Genomic DNA, 24,094 nt, shown 5'->3' on the forward strand with positions numbered 1-24,094 from the left:
AAGATGTGCTATTATTGTTATTAGTAGTACTGCTATTATCATTACTGAAAAAAATTAGGGGTAAGCGTAATTGTAATTCAATTGCATGTAGGCTCGGTTTCTTAAAATGTTGTTATTCGACAGTCCAACTCACTAAATTCCTATCGGCTGTCTCGCTCGTAAAGGCTTTGAAGCAGCGGGACCCATCAGGCCTTTCGGTCCCCTTTTAGCCATTACTCTTCTTCACGTGCTCGAAAATGGCGGACGCTGTCTCTTTCAATAACGTTCCACCGCCTTCGGGAAATCCGGTAGATCCAACCTCAGCGTTTGCCGACGCATTGAAAAGAGCTAAAGAGGTAAGGTTGCTTCTAAGGGGTTGTAAGTGTTCTTCTGAGCCGGTTTAACAGGAAATTTATTAATTAGATCGCCGCTCGGATGGGATCAAGTAGCGCCGCGGCTGCAGAAAGTTCGTCAGAGCAAGGTGTGTAAATGTTTTGATTCGGCCTGAAATTATCCGTCTCATTACGTTAAAGAAATTATTGTAAATTCTAAAAGGAATTCAAAATTTAATTATTGTTTGTTTTTGTCTCTTATGGGCAGAAATCGGCAAGAAAAGACCATTCGAGTTTGACGGTGAGTTTTGCAAATGGGAGCGAAATCAATCGTTAATAAAAGCTTGAGATCTTCATGCTTTTTCCCTTGTTGTATAAGTTCTCGCAAAGTCATATGTTGTCTGATTTTTTCCAGGTGGTAATGAAGAAATTCCTATGAAAAAACCAGCGATGGAAGGTGGGATCTATTTTGTAAAAATTAACAAACGATAAATTCAAGATAAGCTGAACATTGTCGAAAGGGCTTGTTTATGGTGGATTTCGACTTTGAATTAGCTCAGTTGGATCATTTAGTTTAAGACGGTTGTGACTTTTTTTACCTCAGTTAGAACCTCAGTTAGATGAATCAGAAACTGACTACTTGCTTTGAACTTTAAAAAAAACTTTGCTCGAATCGCCCAATGTATTTAGCGTCATAGTCGTGCCAATGGTAATATGATTATTTGCAGTATGTTGTTTTGTGAAGAAGAAAGCAACATATTGCAGGTAACCATTTTGCCAGTTGAAGACATTTATCTGTTAGCTGTCAAGTCAACCTGTTGGACTTCTGTGCTTTTCTATGAACTGTTAACATCTTAACATCAGTATGCATATCCTCCATACTATTTTCCATAAATTTCTTAAGGTACTTTTAAGAAGAATTTGGCCAATAATCAAGAGCTTCTTTAGATTGTGATCATTTCCTTTATTCTTGTGACTAAATTGTTTGACTCTGGGGTGATACTGTTGGGAGATCTGGTTCATTAAAATTTTAAGCTATGTTATTCTACTTTTGGTGTATAACAAGTGAGTTGCACAAAAAGTCCTTAGTGGGGTCATATATTTGTTAATGTAAGTAAAGTGGCATCCTTTTCAATGATTAAGAATATTAAGTTAGTTGACATATATAAATTTGGCTTCCAGCTCCCATGGATGGAAAAGATCCAAAATCAATAGCTATGCAAGTGGCTGCAAGTTTAGCACAAAGGTAATATTAAGTTGTGCATGCTCATATGTTTAAGACATCTTTCGAAATTTGAGTACAAAAGAAGTAACCTATATTTAATACATGATTGTAATTATATGAAAATAATGTATATGTACTGTGGTTGAAGAAACAAATATAGAAGCGATCCTCACAGTTATGAATACTACTGAACTAGTAGTGAAATAAGGCCTGAAATAAAATTCAGGCTTGTACGAGATTTGAACCATGACCTCTGCAATACTAGCTCCTAGTTGGCTTGTTAGCTCAGTTGGTAGAGCACTGCACTGATATTGCAGGGGTCATGGGTTCAAATCCTGTATGGGCCTGAATTTTTTTTCAGGCCTTATTTTCACTACTAGTTCTGTAGTATTCATAACTGTGAGGATAGCTTTTATATTTAATATTTGGGATGAGGTTAGAGTGAGTGTCTCCTCTCAGATGTAAATGTAACTTTTTCTCCTGATGAAGAGCAAACTTATTCAGTGAACCACCATTACTGCAATTTGATCATAAAATAACATGGAGCAAATGTTATCAGTTTATCAATTTCTGTATGTAACCACCCTGAATAATGGTGTCCTTTTCTCTGAGAGTAACAAGGCCCTTTTTTTCTTTTTTTTTTTTAACAGAGCTGGTCTAGGGTCATTAGTAGCAGAGGAAATGAAAATCCCAAACAGATTTGTTGGATTAAGTAAGTGCAAAGAGATAATTTCTCAGATTTATGAGTTATAGTTGAGTTAAATCCAGAACAGTTTCAGTTACTCATTGATTCTCACCTCTTTCAGTTATTGGACGTGGTGGAGAACAGATTAATAAATTGCAGTCAGAAACTGGTGCCAAAATACAAGTTGCTCCAGGTAAAGGCAGTGTTATTTTCCATTGAAGTGAAAGTGCAGGGTTAAATTTGAACTTATAAAACCAGGGATTTCGTAAGAAGCCGGTGACCACAAGAGTTCTGCTGGCTACTTTATAACATTTCACCAGACACTCTGGTCAAAATAATTACCTTTTGGCCCTTAATGAACTTTCCACTGTCCCCTACTTTTGCCAAGTATGATGCCTACTTCAAAACATTTTGAAACCCCTGGAAAACACTTGTAAACTGTCCAAAGAACTCTAACAGAGTTCAGCAAGACCATATTCAATTATCTCAGAACTAGGTTGTACAAGTTGTAGGTGTGACTGGCACTCCTAAACTTTTGTACAGGAAATCCTCACATCATTTTAAATGTAATATAAGTGCACCTGGGGATGATGGCTTATTCTTATCTAGAAACTTGCAATATACAAGGGAACTGATCATGTTGTTTGTTATAGATCCTCCTCCTGGTCAGATACCACCTCCAGATCGTCATGTCTCCATAAATGGAACACGAGAAGCTGTAGAGTAAGTTTGTCTTCTACAGTATAGGCTGCATTGTACTAAAGATTCTTCAGCAATTTCTTGGTTTAATGGCAGTTTCTTCCCAACTACAAATGTTACTCTTTTTATAGACTAGCTTTTATGTCAAAAGAGAGGATATATGTATTTGATTTTTAGTTACTGGTACTTTAATGTGTGTTATTTTATCTTATTTGCTTCACTGAGGGTCTGTAGCAAGAATTCACCCTTTTTTAGCTATAGAATAATTGAAGGTTCAATTTTCTCAGGATAGGAATGCAAGTCTAAGCACCATAGGAATATTTATGGATCAAGGTGAATTTTAGTGCAGGGGTCTACTTTTGACCCTATTTTATTGCTGTTCCCTTCTTTGTCAAAACAGGAAGGCAAGGAATTTATTAAACAAAATATGCGAGGATGGAAAGATTCCAGAATCTTTGGTGAGGATTGTTTTATTATAAGAGGATGTGTTTTAACCTTGATCATTATCAACAAACAGGAGCTAACTTTGAGACAACTAAGGTTACACCACATGTGTGTCTGATAGTTATCAGCATGTGAAACAGTTAGAATTTTTGTTATGTTGACTGTCAACTCCCAAGATCTTATTGTTAATCCTCCCCACTGGCTGATACAAATTTCCTTGTAAATTAGTTATGAGAATTTGGTGTTAGATCAAGGTAAGAACTTGTACCTGATAAGTTTGAATATTCTTACAACCTGTATGGTGGATAATGTAGGGATGTTGTTGGGGGAAATTATATGTTTATCACTTCTGGGAGTTAAAGGGTTAAGCCACACTAGATATGTGATGTGTAAAGGAGTAAATGTAGAGTGTTATTGTTGTGTTCCAGATGTCATCACCAGTTGTTGCCCCAGGTGAACAAGTCATTGAAATGATGATACCTGCTAGTAAAGTGGGACTGATTATTGGTGAGTTTAAAAGATACCAGAGATGTCTCTTAAACTGATAAGCTACTTTACATGTTTTTTTCAAGGGGTGGAGGTATTTCTTGAAAATAAAGGATGAACAAAAAACTGTCAGCTTAGCTTAGAGTAAAGATAACCCTTAGTCCTCAATATTTCAAAGAAAAACAATATCCTTTGCTCTATATGCTATATTCTGCTAGGGTAGTAAGCCAGAAAGATTCTCTTGGATTTACAGTGTACTTAAGGGCTCCTCTTAGAACACCTCTTTGTTACAGAAATCTTGCTGATCCTTTTTCAATTCTCTTTTTGTTACAGGGAAAGGAGGAGAGACCATCAAGGCTTTACAGGTTTGTTGTTCTCTCATTTGAATTTATTGAGTAACTGCAGAAGAGAGAAACTGAAAATTTCTCTAATGCATTTCCTCTGTTTATCTGAAGATTTTCCTCCATGCAAGGACACTACAGTGTACTTTGGTGAGACCATGATCTCACTAGGTTTTGTTGAATATATCTGCTTAACCTGAGGCCATTGTTATTAATGAAGCAATTAGCTTCTCTGATAGCTGGATGGAACTAAAGATTTGGTTAAATCAATTAAGTATGGAACCTACCATTATCTGATCCAAAAGACAATTTAAAATTTGTGTTATTACCTGTTGTTGGAGTTTTGAATTATATTAGAAAGTAACTTTCCTTGTAAATGTGTAGGAGAGAGCACAGTGTCGAATGATGATGATACAAGATGGGCCATATTTAAATGCACCAGAGAAACCTCTGAGAATCATGGGCGATGCCATGAGAACACAAAGAGGAAAGGATCTTGTACAAGATTTACTTACTGAGAAAGAGCTTGAGGTCAGTGGGCAAGGGACAAACAGGAATTGGCAGGTGATGACAGGTCGAAGAGGGATTTACTGGAATTCACAGTCAGACCAATTTGTTTGTTTACTATGAAAGGTGGTTGAGTCTGACTGGTGGTGTTTTTGAAACCAAGCACTTCATGTTAATTGGGCTTTGTGATTGAGATGTTACTTTTCATGCAGAACACAGTGGTCTTTTCTAAATATTATTGATAATCTGCATGATTAGAGAACGATAGGGATTTCTTTAAGTAATGAAACACTGAGGAAGGTAACTTAAGTAGCATGATGAGCTGCAACATTTTAGGTTGCTATGGCCAATAGAGGAATTTTGGTCAATTTGGCAACCTACAGGTAAGTTTGGTGGTTATATAGCAAGCTAGAATGTTTCTATAAACTTGAACAAAGTTAAAGTGAGATAAACATTTGTACAAAACCTCATGTAGCATTCCCCAGGATTTCCCTTTCCCTCTTCTGCTGACTGAAATCTCATTTCTGGCAACCATTTTATGATATTAGGTAGCCGAATCAATGGCAAATTTGAAAAAAATTGAGTTTAAGGCTAAGTTAATACATAGACAACACTGTTTTTGTATCATCCTTGGTACAGTTTTCATGTTGTGTACCAGAAATAAGTGTCCACACTGAAAATAGAACCTTCTCTTTTTTGATATATGACAGAAGGAATACCTTGCACATGCTCATTTAGCAGGCAAGACAACAAATGTATTGGCCTGCCATAGTTTGGATTAAAACTTTACACAAATTGTGATGTTTATGAATAATTTTTGTTGAATCTTAGCAAAACATGCCTGGATTGGACTATAAAGGAAACAGACATCAGATGGACAGAAATCAGCCTGGCATGCAACAGATAGAGGTATGTAAAACTTTAAATATCTTCCACAAACACATTCTATAGCATAGGTACAGTCTTACAAGCTTACATGCCCCCTTCTGCTAGGGCTTGTCCTGGTTTAATTAGAGAGATGATGCTAGTCCATCACAGGTACTACCCAACAATTTATGAAAATTCTCCATTTTAAAACTTGAATGGAAAGAGGCACCAGTGTCATACCCAAGAGCACAACACTGTGATCTCAGGTGGCTCCTATGCAGAGAAGTTGCTCTGATACAAAATCAGCCACTTTGGCCACAAAATAAAACTACCTACTTCAAAACTGTGCTATAATCTTTTTCTTTCTTTCTTTCTTTTATATGAAAATAAACATATCGTACAGCAAGCTTTGCTATGGAACATTAGGTTTTAATTACAGGATAATAATTTTCTGTGGCAGGTTCCTGTTCCTCGAGAGATTGTTGGTTTTGTTATTGGAAAGAATGGGGAAACCATCAAAAGAATACAGGCTGAAACCAGAGCAAAAGTGCAATTCAATATGAGTATGTTGTTTTGTGCATTCTTTGTGATTTGGATTGAATTAATTTCCAGAAGCTGTGAAAAGACTTCTAGTGGGATCTTTGATGAGTTTATTTCAACTAAGGAATAGATTGTGGTAACAAATTAGATTCATTTGTATAGATTGGTAGTGTGAAATCGTTTCTATTTTTATACCCACATACCATGTATGAAAGAAGACATTAGTCATTTTGAACATGAGGGGAAAAATGCAGACAAAAATCCATGATGGAACTACCATGAGCTCTGAGATTTTTGATTTAGTACACAAAAGTCTGTTTGCTTTGGTACATTTAAAATGTTTGCACATGCTTTCTGCTCTGTTGAATGTTTTTTTTTGTAATTACAGAGGACAACTCTAATGCTCCTGAACGAATGGCAACTGTCCAAGGAACACCAGAGCAGGTGCAAAAAGTCCAGGCTATGATTCAAGACATAGTAGAACAGGTGAATAGTATTGAAATCATGTCGAAGTAAATGTGAAACAGCCTTGACAAAAGAGCAAATGCAAAGTTGACTCTTGCATTTAATGGAGATTGATAAGTTGGGAATTCCTTAAAATGGGCATTTGGAGGCTACAGTTAACTCTCCTCGATACCAAGGTGTTGTCCAAGGGAGATGTGACCAGATATAAGACATGCTCCTGACAGATGAGTTGAAAATAAAGGAATTGCAGAAATTTCACAGATCTGGATCCCACCAAAGCTTAAATTTTTCTTGCTTCTTTTCTGCAATTTCTTGAATTGCAGTTCACCTTGAAGTTCATTTCTTCATTTGTATCTCAATTGCTGGTCAAATTGCGACATGTTTCATTTTTTTGTGTCAATATACATGTGTATATAAAAAGCATTTAACCATGGAAAGTACTTTAGTTTCAACAAGCTGTTTTGATTTGATGTTCAGTCTCGACAGCGAGGAGGTCCACCCCCTAGAGGTGCCCCAGCAAATATGCCTGGAGTTACCTCAGTTGAATACCCAGTACCAGGAAATAAATGTGGCCTGATCATCGGAAAAGGTATGTTTATGATGATAACTGGAGTAACAGGAGGTTGTGTATAGTGTGATTGTTGTGTTTTTTTGATAAGTAATGTTTCTGTTGACTTTAAAGGCATTACAAAATTTAAACAATGGTTACAGAAATATCTGTTACTAACAAGAGTCCTATTCAGGACTTCTGTCCTGTGAACCATTACACTGTAGCAGTGTAGAAAGAGTCACTGTCCTTTTCATATTGGTCATTACTACTTTGTGTAATTTTTGTACTTTAATTTTTGTTGGTTGATTAAAAAAGGTAATTATGAAAAAAACTTCACCTCTAAAATGACACAGTAGAGAAAAAGATTGAAAAGAAATCAAATATTCAGCAGTCCTCATGGGTGTGAGAATTTGTGGTATATGTAGACATGTTTTTACTTGGAAATTGTCTATTTCTTACGCAAAAGCTGTCCTTACACTATCTCTGTGGTATTTGACATGTAGGTGCAGTCTCATGTTGGCCTGATTCATGCCTTTTACTGCATGGGAAAAGACTGACAGGGAAATGTAGTTATATAGTTGAACCTCCCAATCACCTTAGGTCCTAATATTTTTTCTGTGAACAAGCTGCTAAAAGTTAGTACAAAAGGTTTTGATAAGCACTGGCAAAAGGTTCCAGTCACGTCATGCAAATAACCCAAAATATGGACCCCTGTGGCTTGACCTCCTGTAAGCAACCACCAAGAATTGACATTTCAGGTGGTCGCTTACAGGAGGTTTGACTGTATTAATAATGATGATTGTTGTAGATGGAAGCCAGTAAAGAATTGTCAACCTGTTTCTTCTCTGTATTCTTTGTAGGAGGAGAAACTATACGAGGGATTATAAACATGACTGGTGCACATGTAGAATTAAACAGAACTATTCCTGAAAGCTCTCCAACAAAGAGCTTTATAATCCGAGGTATTGAGGCAATATTGTGTTCTATGTTATACATTCTAAACTTGTTTAAGGCTTCCATTATTTGATTTCATCCACTTTACACATTGTGCATACATGGTGGTTCACAATAAGAGTTTCTTAGATGTGAAAAGAAAGATCAAGAAAAAGTATAATCAGAGCTGTTTATGTGTTCATAAGGTACGGAGCAGCAGATACAACATGCCCAACAAATGATCAGGGAGAAAATAGAAAGTGAACGAGGTGGGGGAGGAAATTACAATCAAGGACAAAACTGGAACCAGCCTGGCTGGAACCAACAACAGCAGCAACCACATCAGCAGCAACAGCAGGGCTGGTCACAGTATGGTCAGTATGGGCAACAACAGCAATATGGACAGCAACCTCAACAACAACCAGGGCAGCCGTATGGCCAACAGCAGCAGCAGTATGGTCAGCAACCACCGCAGCAACAAGTTAGTGGCTTGTTTATGTTTGAACCTTAAAAAAACCAATAACACCAGAAAAATTTCTGGATTGAAGTGTCAAGAGGAACAAGCCAGTCTGAAATGAGAGAACCAAATTGTTAAAAGTACATATTATGTTATTTACTGAGCTGGAGATCTGTATAGGAAAACACACCCAAGTTCTTTGTGCTGGTTTCCTTTTTGCCACTTTGCTCTCTAATGTAGTGAAAAAAATTCCAGACCATGGACCATATTGTAAAAAGCTGCAGTGGTTATTAATGCTTGATTAGACAATCAGTTCTGAGGTTTTAAGATTCTGCTTTAGAAAATAAAAATAGCAAGTATTATTGGTTTAGGAGTTGGCTTATGAGGCCTGTTTTCTGATGTGATTTGTCAACATGCTTTCCTCATTTCAAAATAATTCTGTTATTTGTGGATTTCTGAGCTTGACTGTACTCTTAAGTCTTACAATTGATAAAAAGGTTTTAAAAGGAAGCAAAGAAAAAGTTGTTCTGTACTAAATAACTGTTTGTTTTGCAGGGCCAACAGCAAGGCCAGCAACCTGGTCAGGGTAAGAATATTTTCCTTGATTTTCAACAGCACATAATTATGCAATGTATATACATAGTAACACAGCCTTCTCTTAAAGTGGCAACATTTACATGCCTGTGATGTGTTAAAATTTTGGGGTTTTGGTGTCAATGCAGCACAACAGTATTATCACCATTATCAGTAAAGAACAAAAATAATGTTTTTAAATTATGAGTGGAAGGAAAAACTCTTGGAAATTTCATGCTGTTTTAGAGAGTTAGCTGTGTCTGGAATTTTAGTTATTTAGTTAATTTTGATCTCTAAATGACTTATTTTGAGGAAACATTTTGCATTTTTAGCATACTAACCCTGTAAATCTGTGGAGTTTGCTGTTGCTTCTGTTTATTTACAAGAATAATGTTGTGTTTATTATTACAGCTCAAGGCCAGGCAGATTATTCTGCAGCATGGGCAGCATACTATCAACAACTCTACCAACAACAGGCAGTAATGGCAGCAGGACAAGCACCAGGTATAAGAATAATGTAAACTTTTCCCAGAACAGTAAACATCAAACAAGAGCTAAATACTGTCTACATACATGAATTTTCAATTTTGCAAAACATAACACAAAACAAGATTTTCTTTGCACTTGATTGCAAGTAACTTGGATGCCAGCATTACTCACCAACTAGCTAGAGCTAGGTAGTTAGCCAAGATTGCCAGTGATGGAAGTTGCCTTTAATTCCGTTTTTCAATCCATACAGGTCAACCAGCAGGACAGGGGGGGCAGCCTGATTACACACAAGCATGGGCAGAGTTCTACAGACAGCAAGGTTACTACTACCCCTACCAACAAGCTGGACAGCCTCAGCAACCAGGAGTACCTGGACAACAGCCACAGCAGCAGCAACAACAACCACCACAGCAAGGACCCTCTGGGGGACAGCCAGGGGGACCTCCACCTGGACCCCCTGGGGGACAACAGGGCCAGTAGCAGGAACATAAGTTGTAAAGGTAGGTTTTTACTTATATTGAAAGAGGGAGAAGAAAGGGATAGAAAAAGAGACTGTGTAACTTGATCTGTGCTGGTAGTTCTTAAAAGTTTCCTGTTTGCTTAATATCAGTTGGTTTTTTGTTTTGTTTGTCCATTTGCCCTTTGTTTTTATTTCAAATGAATTGTTCTAGCATGAGTTTGTATTTTTCTCTTCGGCAGACAATTTTTTTTAGTTATTCAATTGAACTGTTACTTTTCTGTTTTTTAACCTTTGTGCCAGTGATGTACATGTATTTAAATTTTAAACATACATGAGCTTGTTCTCTGCTTGGCCTTTAATAATGTTGCAGTTTGAAAGCATTGATCTTTCCATCATTGTTGTCATTTACTAATGATGATTATGAGATTAAAATTATGTAGTAAACCACTAAAATGTAGCCAGAAGGACAAGGCTAAAGTCAGAGAATTGCAGTCAGGTCAGCTGGTGAAATAATGCACATTCTGTCATGATTGAGTTTGATCTTTAAATTTTTATGCTAATATTTAGCAAAGTGGCTGTTATTCATTTCCAATATCTCCTTTGTTATTTGAATTATATTGGGAATTATTTATTTTTACTGGGCTGAAATGGTGCATACAAATGTCACTGTGAATTATTGAGTCCTACCAGCAAATTTTAAAGTTGTTTTAGAAATTATGGTAAGTGCTATTCTAAACGATACCATTTCTATCACACATTTCTTTCTAGGAAGAGAGGTAGAGGTGTCTTCAAGAAAGCTGTTTTTGCAAGGAAGATCTCTTTTTTTTACAAAGGATTTTGGTGTTCTACTCTTAGCATTGATTTCCTATTAGCCTATCTTATAGACATTTTGATTTTTAATATGATTTGCATTTGTAGTCAGCTATCAAATATGCTCTGAGTTTGTAAACATGTATGAATTTACAGGATAGGACACGAAGTAAACCAAATGGGCGTGGTATTAAAGGATACATTTTATTTCTTGTGTGCATTTTGTTGTAATTCTACTATTGCTATTTTTGACTTCACTGAAATAAATCTGCAGGTTTGGTGTTGGATGAAGCTTTTACTTTCCTAGTTGTACAGACCTGTGATTGATTTATAGGGTTAAAAAAGTAGTCTGGGACATCAAATATTATTATCAATAGCATTATTTCTTAGTAAAGCTGTTACATTTGAAGGTTTCCTCTGGTTTGATTCTTGTCTTCATTGCTTTAAAAGTCATTGAAATGTTAACTGATACACTGTTGCCAATGCGTGCTCGTTAGAGTTAGTCTTGTATTCAAACTTGCAATGTTTTGTTAATTTTGTATTGTTGATGCATTGATAATGAAATTGATCGAAATGCAGTGTTTTTATGTATTGTTTGCATGTGGTACATGTTACACTTTACATTCTACAGAAGCAGCGACGGACGTTCTTTATCGTGTCGTTCTTAGTCTCAGTTGACCATAGGTTAGCAATCTATTTACCTACCTCGTCCTCCCACGTAATTTTTGAGCTTATATTAAAAAGGGCCAGTTTTATTAATTATTTCCATGCATTGTTGTTAATTATAAAATGTGTTGCACTTTCGTAAATGCTTAAATTTGTATTGTCACAAATTGATCTGCTGTGGTCATCTTGGCAAGGCTACCAAGGGCTGGCGTAATCACAACGCAAAACACAGGGTGGCCTGTGTCTTTTCAAAGAGGAGCTATTTTTGATGTGGTCCAGAAGATCAACAGTTTATCATTATCATGGTTATTGTTAGTGTTCTGTTAAAGGTTGCTATTAAGCATTGATATACATTTCCTGTTAAAATTATGGAAGACAGTGAGTCTTTTCAGGTTGTCGTGCTCTTGTATGCTTCGGTTGAATAACCATGTTGCTTTTCAGACTAAAACAACGTTCGGGGAAATTTTGTACATTTGTTGTAAAGTCAGTGGAGACGGTGGAGCTCATAGCTGGCTCTGATAGTCTCTTGCTGATTCTTTAAAGTTTTACCTTCAGTTTTTTCTAGTGTTTTTCATTTTTGTTTGTAGCTAGCTACTTGAATTGCTATTTGCTCTGACAACAAAGTTGTTTTTCAGAGGCAGAGCAACTGTTCATCTCAACAGTAAGCTTGTTGTATGAAGTGATTCTTTGATAACAGAGTTTGATTTGTTCTTGAAAACAATGTTATTGTATTCAATGGTTTGCCATGTCTTTGTTGTGTTGATTTAATAACTTCATTGTGATATCAGCATCATTTCCTATTTTATCATTAGATCTTTCTGACAGTCGTCGTTCAACTAAATTTTTTCTTGTTGGAGTTCTGAACTGTTTCTTCAAACGTTGTGTTTTCTTGAATAAATAGTGTTATTTTCCAGACCTGCGCAAGCATTGGCAAAGAGTATGCCTCTCCAAGCTCAGTAAGCTTTGAGTTGTTGATGCCTCTGTCAATCTCTATTATATTTTTATTACAATTACATTACTGATCATTGATGGAATGTGCATGCTTCAGAATGCAGTCCCCTTTGTTTTCAACTGGGGTTGGATGCTCCTTGTAGATACATTGCACATTACTAGAGTAATTTTTGCTGAAATGTTAACTTTGACGTCCACTACAGGCATGCTGGTAGCTTCAAGACTTTTATTCATCATTTTTATTCTTTTTCACGATATAATGAGATAAGCTATGATCAATTTGTTGTTTGAATTTGACATCTTAAACTTTATAGCATATATTTCAGTTATGACATTAATACTTGCATTCATTAAGTGTAAAGTGTTGGCCAGAGCATATTCTCTCCAACAGTAAGCTTTGAAAGCAGATGACATGCACAGCAACCCTTGTCTTAGGAAGGAATCAAAGGATCTGGTTTGACGAATCCACCAGTTCGGTGGATAATTGCTAATTTATTGGTGTTAAAATTATAGTGTCTTCATTTTCCCAGCTTCAATATTTTTCGATAACCTTGTTGTCATTCAGAACAATATTTGAACTGTTTAAACTTGAATTTTCTGCAGTGTTGGTTTCTATGTAATAAAATCGCGTACACACTTGTAAACTAATATTGCTATTTTGCAGAATGAACTAAAGCATTGGTAATTAAACGCGCTCTTCAGTCGCCATGAGTAAGCTTTGAGCGATAGATATTCATAAATATGATTATATTTTATTGCTACAGCCTCATATAGTGTTCGTACTGTTGTCTTATTATGTCGCCCCTGTGGTTTCCATTCTCCCTACTGCAGTGTCTATAGTTTCTTTTACAGCTTTTCCCTTGTTCTTCCATTAACCCGTGTTGGTTATTTTGTCAGTAAATCAACAGAAAGATTTCTTTCTAGGCATATCTTGATCTGCTTCATCCTCATTTTGTATCTCGTGTTCATATCGAGTTTTGTAAACGTTTGTTGGTTAGTTCTGGAACTTCAGGTCTTCTGTGTTTCCTTACAGCATGTGATTGATGTGTTGTATTCATTTTTGTGAATGAGTAGTGTTCTTTTACAGACTAATTTAGCATCGACAAGAGCCTGCTTCCTCAAAAGTAAGCTTTCTGCAAATTTTTTGTTTATCTCTTCATTATTTCCTTTATATTAAACCGTTGAAACTAATTGTTTTTAGTGGCTTTTTATTGTGGTAATTGTTTGAGGAAAGAAAAGTCTTGCCTTCCAGTGTCAGCAATATCGCGAAGTATTTAAAGAACTGAATTAAAACGAGGGTGAAGTAATTTTTACTTCTGAGGGTGGAAAAACTGTTTGGCCAGTTAGAGGCGAGAAACAAGGAGCACGTTTTGAACAACAGTAAGCTAGTGAATCGTTTTTCCCGTTTGCATGACTTTTTATGGAGGAGAGGAAACTCCTTTTGGGGAACAATTTATTGTCTTTAACGTGTGGGTGATTTTTGTTAGTTGATAGTTTACACTGTTTACAGAGTTAACAAGAAACGGGTCCACTGGTGTGGGCTTAGCTGCTTGTGCAGTCCATCCTGGTCAGAGGTGCGCTTGAGTATTTCATAGTGCTTGATTAGGAACGTTTAATCTCTCTATTTTTTGCGTTTCTGTGTCTATTCTGTGTCTACGTAAATGTTGTTACTTTTGTTACCCTTCCGATTCTAAAGTTGGGAACGTATTATCAATTCCTATTTTAGCCTGTTCTTGGCATTAATTTTGTAAAACGAAGCGTAATAGTGAACTGCGCTTTTGTTGCGGAGGAGTGAAAAAAACGCAGGGTGTCAAGGTCGGGTCGCATATTGAACCCGGCCAGACCCAATTCTCCCTCGGTTTTTTCGTTCTTCCGCTACTATCGCGCCGTTTGATATTTCGCTAAGTTTTGCTAACTGAACTCCTGGAACAGGCTTTTCTTGATTTCAAAACAAACTGATAACCTTTTACAACTAAATTCTGGATAATAAAATGAAATGACATGTTTACAGCACGGTTGGCCTCTTACCAAGCATCGTTACTTTTTGAACTAAGTAAACCTTCCAATCTTCGTCCCAAAGTGGGTGAGCTGTGATTGATAGTTGAAGTTAACAGAAGGAGGTACAGTCACTCGATCTCCTTAATTTTTTTTTAATCTAAACATTGTTTAATTTTCTGCTAATTGTATGTTAATTTGCATGGTATTTGCGTTCTGTTGAACCTAAACCTTGGTTACATGGGTTGTTTACGTTGGGTTTTTGGGTTGTTGTATGATGCAAATAATAAAATGTGGAAACTCTAAAGTTGTTTCCTTTGATTTTTGTCGCGAGTATTTGTTCCTTGGTACACTTTCCTATGAAGTCATCACGGGGAAAGATAAGCGCGCGTCTGTTGGCCGAATTTTCTCATGGAATGCCCCAAAACCGCCCTCTAAGTGTCAAGCGGGACTTTCATGAGCCGGCGACATACTTAGCGATTTTAGACACCGATATTTGGCGTGTCAAATATCGACAATTTACGCCGCGATCGGCGAATAAAATCGCCAAGTGTCTCCCCAGCATTTCAGGGCTTTCCTAGAGAGCGAAGCGCGAGCGGGACGGGAAGTGCTATGGAATCGTGGTTCCCTTGAGAAGCGTTCATTCCTCTGGATACGGGTAACAGACGGAGGCTTGAGAAAGACTGATAGCGTCGAATGAGTTTTTGCAACTGGATTCAACTCGAACGCCTACTATTCCATTGTTATCAATCCAGTATGAGTGAGTCCTCGATAAGGGCAGCAAATGTCTTTTTTCTTTTGATTTGAAATGTCATGTAAGAAACATGGAAAATATTAACATATGGTTCGCAAACAAAGCTGGTTAAAGAACCTTTCAATGACAAGAAATGCTGTGATTTGACAAAGGTAAGAAAAAGACTTGTAGTTATGACTTGAAACATAAGAAATTCGTTGTTTGCAAAGCTAACCAAACTTAATTTAGTAGCCCATAATTACAGTGCCTGGTGGCCCATCGTGGGAGTTCTTTCGAGACTGAATCAAGCGGTTTGCGCTAGAGAAAGAAAAACAAACTTCATGTGCAAAATCGAGAAGATAAGTTGACGCCAGTCCACTGACTCGAAGCCTCCTTTTTTGGTTATATATTTTTTAAAATTTTCCAGACGTCAATGAAAATTAGACGTACTAAGTTTGTATGAGTAATTACTACCCGCCCTCGGCAGAAGAATCTCAAGTCGGGAAACAAACGCCAAAATGGGAATATCTGATAGCTTGCATTTCCGTTACTTAACCACGTAAACTGGTAAAATTCCCTGTGCTGGCGACTCATATCCACCGCTGACCTCAAAACTTGATTGATATCACCGTGCCATTCAATTGGTGCAAGTGACACTCGTCTTTGAAAATTCGCGCTCCATGCATTTAGAGGTTCACTTTGAAGTTGCCACTGACTTGCACTAAAACTGAACTAAGTTTTTTGGTCCTCCTTCCCGTACTGTATTCGTGTCCTGAACCTCTCGAAGAGGCTGTTTCAGACTCTGGTTGCTCCTTTCTTGGTTGACTCCCTGAAAGCCATCTACTTAACGAGCCCATCACTGACTGTTCCTCTTCCTTGAAATGTGTCACAAGGCCTTTCTGTTGATTTAAGAGAACAAAAACTGAATAAAATTGAGTTGGCAAGCAAACTGTATGTACTTGGTGAAACTATACGCACACCTTTTGACGCGGGGGGGGGGGGGGGGGAAAGCGGGGAAAGCGTGAAGGAGGAATGAGGGAATGGCGAGCGAGTAGGTGTTCTTATTTTGCCAACCGAAAAGCAAACAGCGCCCCCAAAAAAGGTCTAGCGCTGCGTCTCGTCGCCAATTTGTGGTGTATTAAATTTAGAAGTAAGAACTTCAGCTGATTTTCGTGTACTGGTGAACGGTTTCTAGTAGGTGGCTTCTGCTTTGGTACTCCCGGCCCTCACCAAGCCCCTCACGGCTGTTACTAAGAAAAACTCTCGCAGTAAAAATATTTTCGAGTTTTCCTGTTATATACTCAGCACGATCTTGGTCACAAACTAAATTTGGTGAATTCCTCCTCCTTTCTATCCTTGCATGAAAGAGAAAATCGGGGTAAAATTTTACAAAAAAATATACGCCTTGTGAGGTAGTGGTCAATGTTAGGAGACATGACATGAATTATTTTTTTCTACACAGCTAATCTTTCGACACAACTATTCTTCCCACGCATCCACTAAAAATCGTCGGAGTCTCAAAGTTTCTCAATTTTACAGAAATCAGCTCATAACTTGTAGTCGGAAAACCATGAGTGACGATCGCCCTCGTTCGTTTCTGTATTGATCAAAGAACTACATCCCGAAAGACTGGTACCGAAGTTACACGACGATCGTGGATGGGACGAGCGTGAGTCGGCATCCAGCTTCTGGCTTCCATCCAACCGAAACTAATTACCACTTGGCGACGAGCTTCCACAAATAAAATGAAGTGATTATGGGATTTGAAAGTATGTTGACGACACGCTGTTGATATAACCAGCTTAAAAGGGTAACGCTAACTCGCGTAGACTACTGCATCTGTGGTAACATGCCTTGATAAGAGGAACCCATTAACTAACATTATTTCAAAGGATTAAAATCAAGGGTCAAATATCAGATTTCAGAAAATGTAAACCAACACGATGCCGCTTCGTTATTTTCATTCGATATTCTTGAAACACGGATATATGCAAATGATGATATGCTACCATAAGAGAAGCAAACAATATCTCGTGGAGTCCTCACACAAAAGGTAACAACCAGATACGAAGGCGAAAAAAAAATTAAAAGCAAATCAAACTTACCCATCCTCCATTCTGTCTGATCCACGGACTCAAACGTCTAGCGGAGAAATGACCCATCCACCTCGACAGACATCGGATGAATCTTGTGTCTCCTGTCTGTGTTAAATCGTAGGCTAGTGCGCCGGCGAAAGCGTAAACAGCGATAATCCGAGCCCAGTTCACGCCAGAAGCTATAATTTGCTCGGAGACGCGATTGAACATGTTACAAACGAGAATAGCAAGGTTTATCCGCCAGTTTAGTTGATCCAAAACGTTGTTATAGAGTTTTGGGTAGCTTTTCTCAAGCAAAGCGCCCATTTCGTTCAATGTGTTGACTACATCCTCGGGACATGCAATTGTGGGCTCTCCGTCTCTCTTCCGGCTCTTCGGGTTGTAGTAGCACAAATTTGATCGCGTGAATCTTGCTTCGATGTATTTCTGACACAGAAAAGCGGCTTGCTCTGAAATAATAGTTTCCTCAACCGACAGCGTTCGTTTTCTCTCCTTTATCTTTTTGGGAAATAAATAATTCATGACAGTAATCCACAGACGAGTTAGAAAATCCAAAATTATTTTCATCGCGACGAGCAGATTCTATCACTGCTTACACGCAGCCCTATTGTGTGATCAAAACTGAGCGCGCGTTACTTAAGATTAATGGTTGAACATTTACCGGGTCACTAAAAATTAACATACAAGTACCACCGACAGATTTGTTTAAATTTCACCATTATGTCCTGTTTCATTTTTAAATTGTGAATTCAGAGTAGAAAGTGTAGTCACTGATGACCTAACTCGGGGTTTCCTACAGAACTGTTTCTCAGTAAAAAGAGCGAAGGCTAGCTGACGTGAAAAGCGCGGTTGTGTTGTAGTGATCAGTGAGTTATGACCACACGTCAGTGTCTCCAAAGCAACCTGCATATCAGAGTGACATGCATTGGATATCACGTATTTATCTTGTGATACAGGCGCAAACCAAATATCAGATCATGATATGGCCGTAAGCTGCTATCCGTCTAAGGGAAGGATTAGAAGTTAGTTCGAACCGGAAGTTGCATGAACCGGAAATTATGTGCACCGAGGAAACGAGACTATGGGAGCGCAAGAAAAACCGCGGTAGCACCAGTCCACCGTTTCTTGTTCACGCTCTCTCGTTCGTTTTCACTAACCGGGTGTGAAATAGGCCAAACCTTTCGTTATCGCAGCGTCTGTATCCCACACAGGAGTTCTTTTAAGGTTAACACGTCTGCAAGTTGAACTTATTTTCGTCTCTGTTACAGGGTAGATTACTAGCCGCTGTTCGGGAAAATGAGCCTGCACTCGTTCTTCCCCTCCTTCCCAGCCTTTTCAGGAGGTTCGAAGACCGGACCTGAGAAAACGGCGCCTACACGGCCGCAAGGCTTGTCGCTGAGCTGGACGGCCTAGAGAACTGCGAAAATCTGGCGGATGAAAACTCAAGAAATACTTCAAATTTTTCCATTGATACATCTAAACAGATCTCCTTGGTCTCTAATCAGGAGACATCCACATAAAACTTCCAAAAAACAAACACCACCATCAAAAACGTTTTTCCTTTGATGTATTTGCCTTTTCAAGAAGCCTATGAGCCTTAGATCAGTTATACCCATTTTATTCCTTTTCTATTTGCATGTTCCATATGACAACTACACGCTGACAGTCCCTAATTAACGTTTTACAGTCGCGCACTACCATTTTCCCAGTGGTCAGGTACTTGGGTTTATATTTTTAAAGAGGAAAGCGATTCCCACGACCCCGTTCACACTAGGCCGGATAAACATGAAAAGGGCGTCTTCGACCTGAAACGCAGCACTTGCTGTCCGTCCAGACTGGTTAACAGATTTAATATTGTGTGTTCACACTACGATTACTGGTGACAGGAACGCTTAAATGCACCCTGAAGCGTGTGCATTACGCCGAAAAAAAATAAAAAAAGACAAGAGCCGGTGCGTCAGCTTTTTCGAAAAGTTTTATTTCCACGACTTTGTTATGTCTAAAGCCCGCGTTTTAAATTAATTCACTTTGAAAAGCGTCATCGAAAAGTCTTGTTTCAGGGGAGAGTTCATTCGAATTAGCGTGTACAGTACGTAGGCATAACCATTGAAATAACGCTACGTTTCTAAAAAAATCCGGCGTAATGTAAACGCAAGGGTTGTCAGTATTGTGTATTTCATATGGGACATGAAGTGCAGGAACATTCAGTAATAAAAACCCCCTTTAATATCGACAAGAAGAATATTTAAAACATGGGCTATGTTTGAATAAAAAAAAATGGACAAAATAAAAGATACATATTTCTTGCCCTAGACCTCTCACGACGAGATAACTTTTATACAAATGCAAAATATAAAATGTTTACATCCGTTCTTATATAGGGGATGTTTGGGTGTGTATAAAAGTCATAATAATATTTACTAAAAATGTAAATGGAAATGACCAAGTTAAAATGCTGAATTTAGAGACAAAAAGTTAAGTTTAGATGTTTTCCAGGTGTAATCAGCAATATATACAGATAACAAAACGAATTTTAGGAAGGCGAGTAAAAAGCGTTAGGTGTGTTTTGACGTTTAAAAAACTATTTTGATTAAAAGTAAGTCTTATTAAGGAAACATTTAAGGTAGCTAACGATATGTAGGTCATCTTGGTGATTCAAGTTCATCAAATACATTAGAGTATGATGATTTTAGGAAGGAGACGTAATTCTGCATACTCCGTGTTGTGCTGTTGGCTTGTTCAAGCCGGTCCCTCATGTCAAACAGTTTGGAGTTGTAACGCCTCTCAGTCTGAATTTACAACAAACCACCAAGGAACAAAAAACAATGGGTTACGCCTATGATATGAGCAGGGAGAACGTGCAAAACTAGTCTAGTAAAAGCTGGATATAGGAACGATACTTTCCGCGTCAACGCACAGCGCACCCAGCCGTGAAAATGGTTTTCTAAAGTGCAAGTAAAAGGTACAAATCAATGTCTTCTTTTTGTTGCTGTTGGAGTTTCTGCAGAAAATAGGTTAGTACGTCTCAAATCTCCTTGAATACAACATGGAACATTAAACATAGTGCTTGGATACCTCATCTTTACTTCTCGTAAAAACTCTGCCATGGACCACTGGTCGCTCTCGGCAATAAGCTGGAGCTTTTCCAAATGCTGAGATACGTGCATGCGCAGCACGCTCTTGTCAAAAAAATTAAAAATAATGAAACTTCATTTAGGCATTGAAACTTGGTGAGGCCATTATGGCAACTTTTGAACTATGGGTTTAGGAATCTCTTCCAAATTGTTTCGAGTGTTGGAATCAGAGGAATGGATTTTAATATTGTAATACTATATAGAGCTCCCCCACCCTCCCCCACCAACCAACACCACACCACACCCTTGACGAAAGAGCCAGAATGCTTCCCCGCCTTTTGCGACTATCACCACCTGTCTTCTGGCGTCTAGCAACAGCGGACTTCCAGGCTTCCCCTCATGATTTATAGCGAATATTTTCCGCGTCGGAGGTATGTCCACTTGTGTCGCTTGTGCTTTCAGATACCAAACCAACACAAACAGAAATCACTATACTGACAGCACAAATTCACACACCGCAACGTGCGTAAGCATTTGGTAGAGTAGGAGATAACTGCCTCCTAGCGTCGTCCATTTCGGAAGCCCCACTACATTCCCACTCCCTCTTTGTTTTACAGTTATGTTGTAATTTTTTGCGTGATTCCCAGCTGTAAGGCAGTGAGCGTAGCAGAGGCCTCGGGTTTTCAAACGTGGTAATTCATACGCCACGTAACCACACGTGTGAGTGAGAAGACATGACCGAAAACGGTCAGTACAGCAGCATGTCCAAGTGGAATCCTTATCACGCGTGGTTACTCACTACTCTTACTCGCGTTTTCTCGGGACGTCCCGTCCACCGAGTCGGTTAATTCGCTCTCTCGCCAGCTAGTAGGGGATGATGTATCCTATTGTAAATTTTAAATCTGAAATACCGACCGAGAAAAATATCTCTGGAGGAGACCGGTGCCAAGCCAATCTCTACGGTGAAATATCAGGACATTAACCACGCGAGACCCTTTAAAACTTTAAATTGCGGTCTTTGGTAGATACGTTAGTATGTAAAATAATCAGGTTGAGGACTTTTAAAAGCAAAGGCGACCTGGTATTTGTCAGAAATCATTGTCTAGAGATTCATGGACTCCGAGATGAAACGCAAGCCACATGGATTCCGAAAGGTGTGGCACAAACCTGTGGGACTGATACAAAGCGGGATTCCTCTTTTTTGTTTTTGCTGAATGAATCCGATAAGTTCTCTTGTTTTGTTGATCAGAAAATCGGCTAATTTCCTAATAGAAAAAGATCAATCGTTTTTCACACCAAGCAACGGATCAAATACTGTTGTGTTAAAAAAATCAAAATCGTTATACAACGAGCTGACAAAACAAGACAAGAGTGTTTAAATTAATTTGGTCTTAGCATTTCGTTGTTGAGCAATAACTCTACTATTTCACAAGCTATGGTCGAGTCTCCACAAACCTTTCTAAGACTTTCGCTAAAGACATCGTGGCTTGGGCTTGCATGCTTCTTGGTCTACATTCCTGCGCCATCCTCAATTTCCCTCGCGCAGTCGGTGAATCGTTCTAATTGATCTGTTTGCTGTCGGGATGGTCGGGTTTCCACCTTGGTAAAAAAAAGGAAATAATAGCAGTATGTACAATACTGCGATACAGAAACCCACGCACCTTTCATGGAGAGCGTTTTTTGTTCCATGGCGACAGCATATTTTTCAGTAAAAAGTAAACGAGGCCCTGACTGTTAAGACGGTTGACATCTACTCACCAGCCATTTTGAGTACATGGATTGATATATAAGGTGGATTTTTAATGTCAGGTTTAATATTTCTTCATTTCCGATAAAAAATATGACTTCATACCCATTCCAACATTTTAATTTACAAAACCACAAGGGGGCAAAAGGGCATAGTTGTTTGCAAAGAACTCATTATTTAAAAAAAGAGGGGGAAAAGAGTAGTCAAGACAAATGCTGAGGGACAACAATACGTTGGGGGAAAAAGGGGGGGGATGGGCGGCTGACGGTAGCGCTGACCGCAGAGGATCGCACACGGAAGGCTCACTAAAGGCTGCTAAGCCACTAGTAACGTCCTCGTTCTTTGCTCTCGACATTCTGTTTCAAGTCTTCAGATATGAGTTGTTTTGCGAGATGTTCGTGTTGTCGAATCGGCTGTCCTTTCGTAAGCCTCAGAAAATCCGGCTCTCGGGGTTGAGAATCCTTGGTGGCAAATGCGTTGGCTGTTTCTGTGAGGGACTGCGGGTGTTGATTATTGAGGGAATAACATTTGGGGTGTTTATGGGTGTAGGGCAGTAAAACTGGAGCAAATTTAACTCCTGGAGAGAAAAATCCCATCTACTCAATTGTTTCACAGTTGTTACCGGTTAAGTAAGGGTCCGCGAGTGTGTTCCAGCATCAGAAAGCCTCTCTCTGCATTTTAATTTTAACGAAAGCCTTCATAAAAGAAAAGATTAAATCTGGTGTTGGAAATCGTTTCATCTTCCGCTTTCAGGGGGTGGGGGGGGGGGGCGTGGTCGTGTGCTAGGATCCAGGGGTAGCTCAAAAGACACTTGTTCTAAGAAGGACTAAAGATCATGCTAAATGGAGAGTGGTACAAAGACAAACTCAAGGAATGACCGAGAGGCGTGACGGACCTCAATGCCAGCCTTTCCAGGTGGTCAGGTGACTTTTAAGTGGGGTAAGATTCTTCGATATTTTTCAAAGTAACAGACGCAGACCAAAACTATGTGAGATAAGGGGGTGTGCCGCTAAGGGGGGCCAGCTTAGATTCAAGACTTGATCTTAAAATCTTCAGGGTTGACTGGTTTGAAATATAATGTCTCGGGGATTGCATCGCTTTTGCTTAACCACGGTCAATGAGTTTTCTTGTTAAGGAAAACCCTCGCGCTAGGGCCGAAAACCCGTTAGGATCAAAATTTAAACCACTCACTACTACTTCCAATGTACATTTTCCCGCGATTGAAAGTTGGGGGTTGTTACCATGTTTTCCCGCTTTTCTTTCTCGTTGGTTTCCCGCTCTGTTATAAATTGATTGGACGTTGTTAAGAATGGGGGAAGGTTTCTAGGCGGTCACTGTACTTGTTACAGCGCGTTCTGTATAATTTCTGTATGAAGACCCTTACCTTCACCTCCATTTTTTCCCAGTTGCAACTCTCACTGATGACATTTCCTGTGCTTCAAGCCTCGTATTCATAACAGATCGCGTTCTCTTTCTTCGAAGTGCTTCGGCTTCTCTCCTGTATTTTGTCAAATCTCGTAACTGAGAAGGAGGTATAAAAGCACAAAACTAATGGTGTTTTGTGCGGTTGGGAAATTTGATTTTAGTTACGGATTTGAGGGGCAGATTATGGCGTGGATTTAAAAAACTCGTGTACCCAGAGGAGTTCATATTTGAGGTCGTGTAGGCGCTGGAGATTTTGAGACGAGATTGAAGACCCTGAGGTTGGCTCAAACAAGGATGGATGGGATTTTTCCATCGCCCCTCATTTTATTATTTCAGTGTATTAGTCAACATGTCATCTTCAAAAACACCCATCATTCTATACACTAAAACTTAATTTATATAACGTTCAGGCAAGTACTGGAAGTACGTAAAAATACTGTATTTACATAGACCGTCGGGACAAAAAAAGATATCCTAAAAAATGAAGAATCGTCACGAGTGTCGAACGAAGAAAATCACTCAACTCCCGTGAAGATCCAACAAGTTCCTTTTTTGCGATCCCAAA

At 38.7% G+C, this 24,094-nt stretch overlaps 2 protein-coding genes and 1 non-coding gene across 4 annotated transcripts; 2 read left to right on the forward strand and 1 right to left on the reverse strand.

Annotated features, from left to right (window-relative positions):
- Positions 1-215: 215 nt before the first annotated feature.
- On the forward strand, positions 216-11,058 carry LOC131772661 (far upstream element-binding protein 3). 2 transcript variants are annotated; one of them, XM_059088618.2, is made up of 22 exons: positions 216-335; positions 403-460; positions 580-612; positions 727-768; positions 1,494-1,557; positions 2,187-2,248; positions 2,343-2,414; positions 2,875-2,944; positions 3,321-3,378; positions 3,793-3,871; positions 4,184-4,215; positions 4,576-4,755; positions 5,530-5,607; positions 6,026-6,128; positions 6,494-6,591; positions 7,048-7,159; positions 7,981-8,082; positions 8,260-8,534; positions 9,066-9,096; positions 9,495-9,587; positions 9,823-10,072; positions 10,801-11,058. In XM_059088618.2, exons 1-21 carry the CDS (start codon positions 237-239, stop codon positions 10,050-10,052), a joined length of 1,971 nt encoding a protein of 656 aa, XP_058944601.1. In that variant the 5' UTR covers positions 216-236; the 3' UTR covers positions 10,053-10,072; positions 10,801-11,058. The 2 variants fall into 2 exon arrangements, with proteins under 2 accessions (XP_058944601.1, XP_058944602.1); XM_059088619.2 differs by having other exon boundaries at positions 4,576-4,722.
- Trnai-gau (transfer RNA isoleucine (anticodon GAU)) lies at positions 1,811-1,883 on the forward strand. Its single transcript has one exon. It is a non-coding gene; the product is annotated as a tRNA-Ile (tRNA).
- Positions 11,059-12,730: 1,672 nt separating the features above from the next.
- Positions 12,731-18,415, reverse strand: LOC131772673 (bcl-2-related ovarian killer protein homolog B-like). Its single transcript, XM_059088635.2, has 2 exons — positions 17,293-18,415; positions 12,731-16,086 (listed from the first exon to the last, which is right to left on the reverse strand). The coding sequence occupies exons 1-2, from the start codon at positions 17,848-17,850 to the stop codon at positions 15,874-15,876; spliced, it is 771 nt and encodes a 256-aa protein (XP_058944618.2). The 5' UTR covers positions 17,851-18,415; the 3' UTR covers positions 12,731-15,873.
- Positions 18,416-24,094: the final 5,679 nt, after the last annotated feature.

Source organism: Pocillopora verrucosa, chromosome 4, assembly GCF_036669915.1.
Source record: "Pocillopora verrucosa isolate sample1 chromosome 4, ASM3666991v2, whole genome shotgun sequence".
In the NCBI taxonomy this organism is placed as follows: domain Eukaryota; kingdom Metazoa; phylum Cnidaria; class Anthozoa; order Scleractinia; family Pocilloporidae; genus Pocillopora; species Pocillopora verrucosa.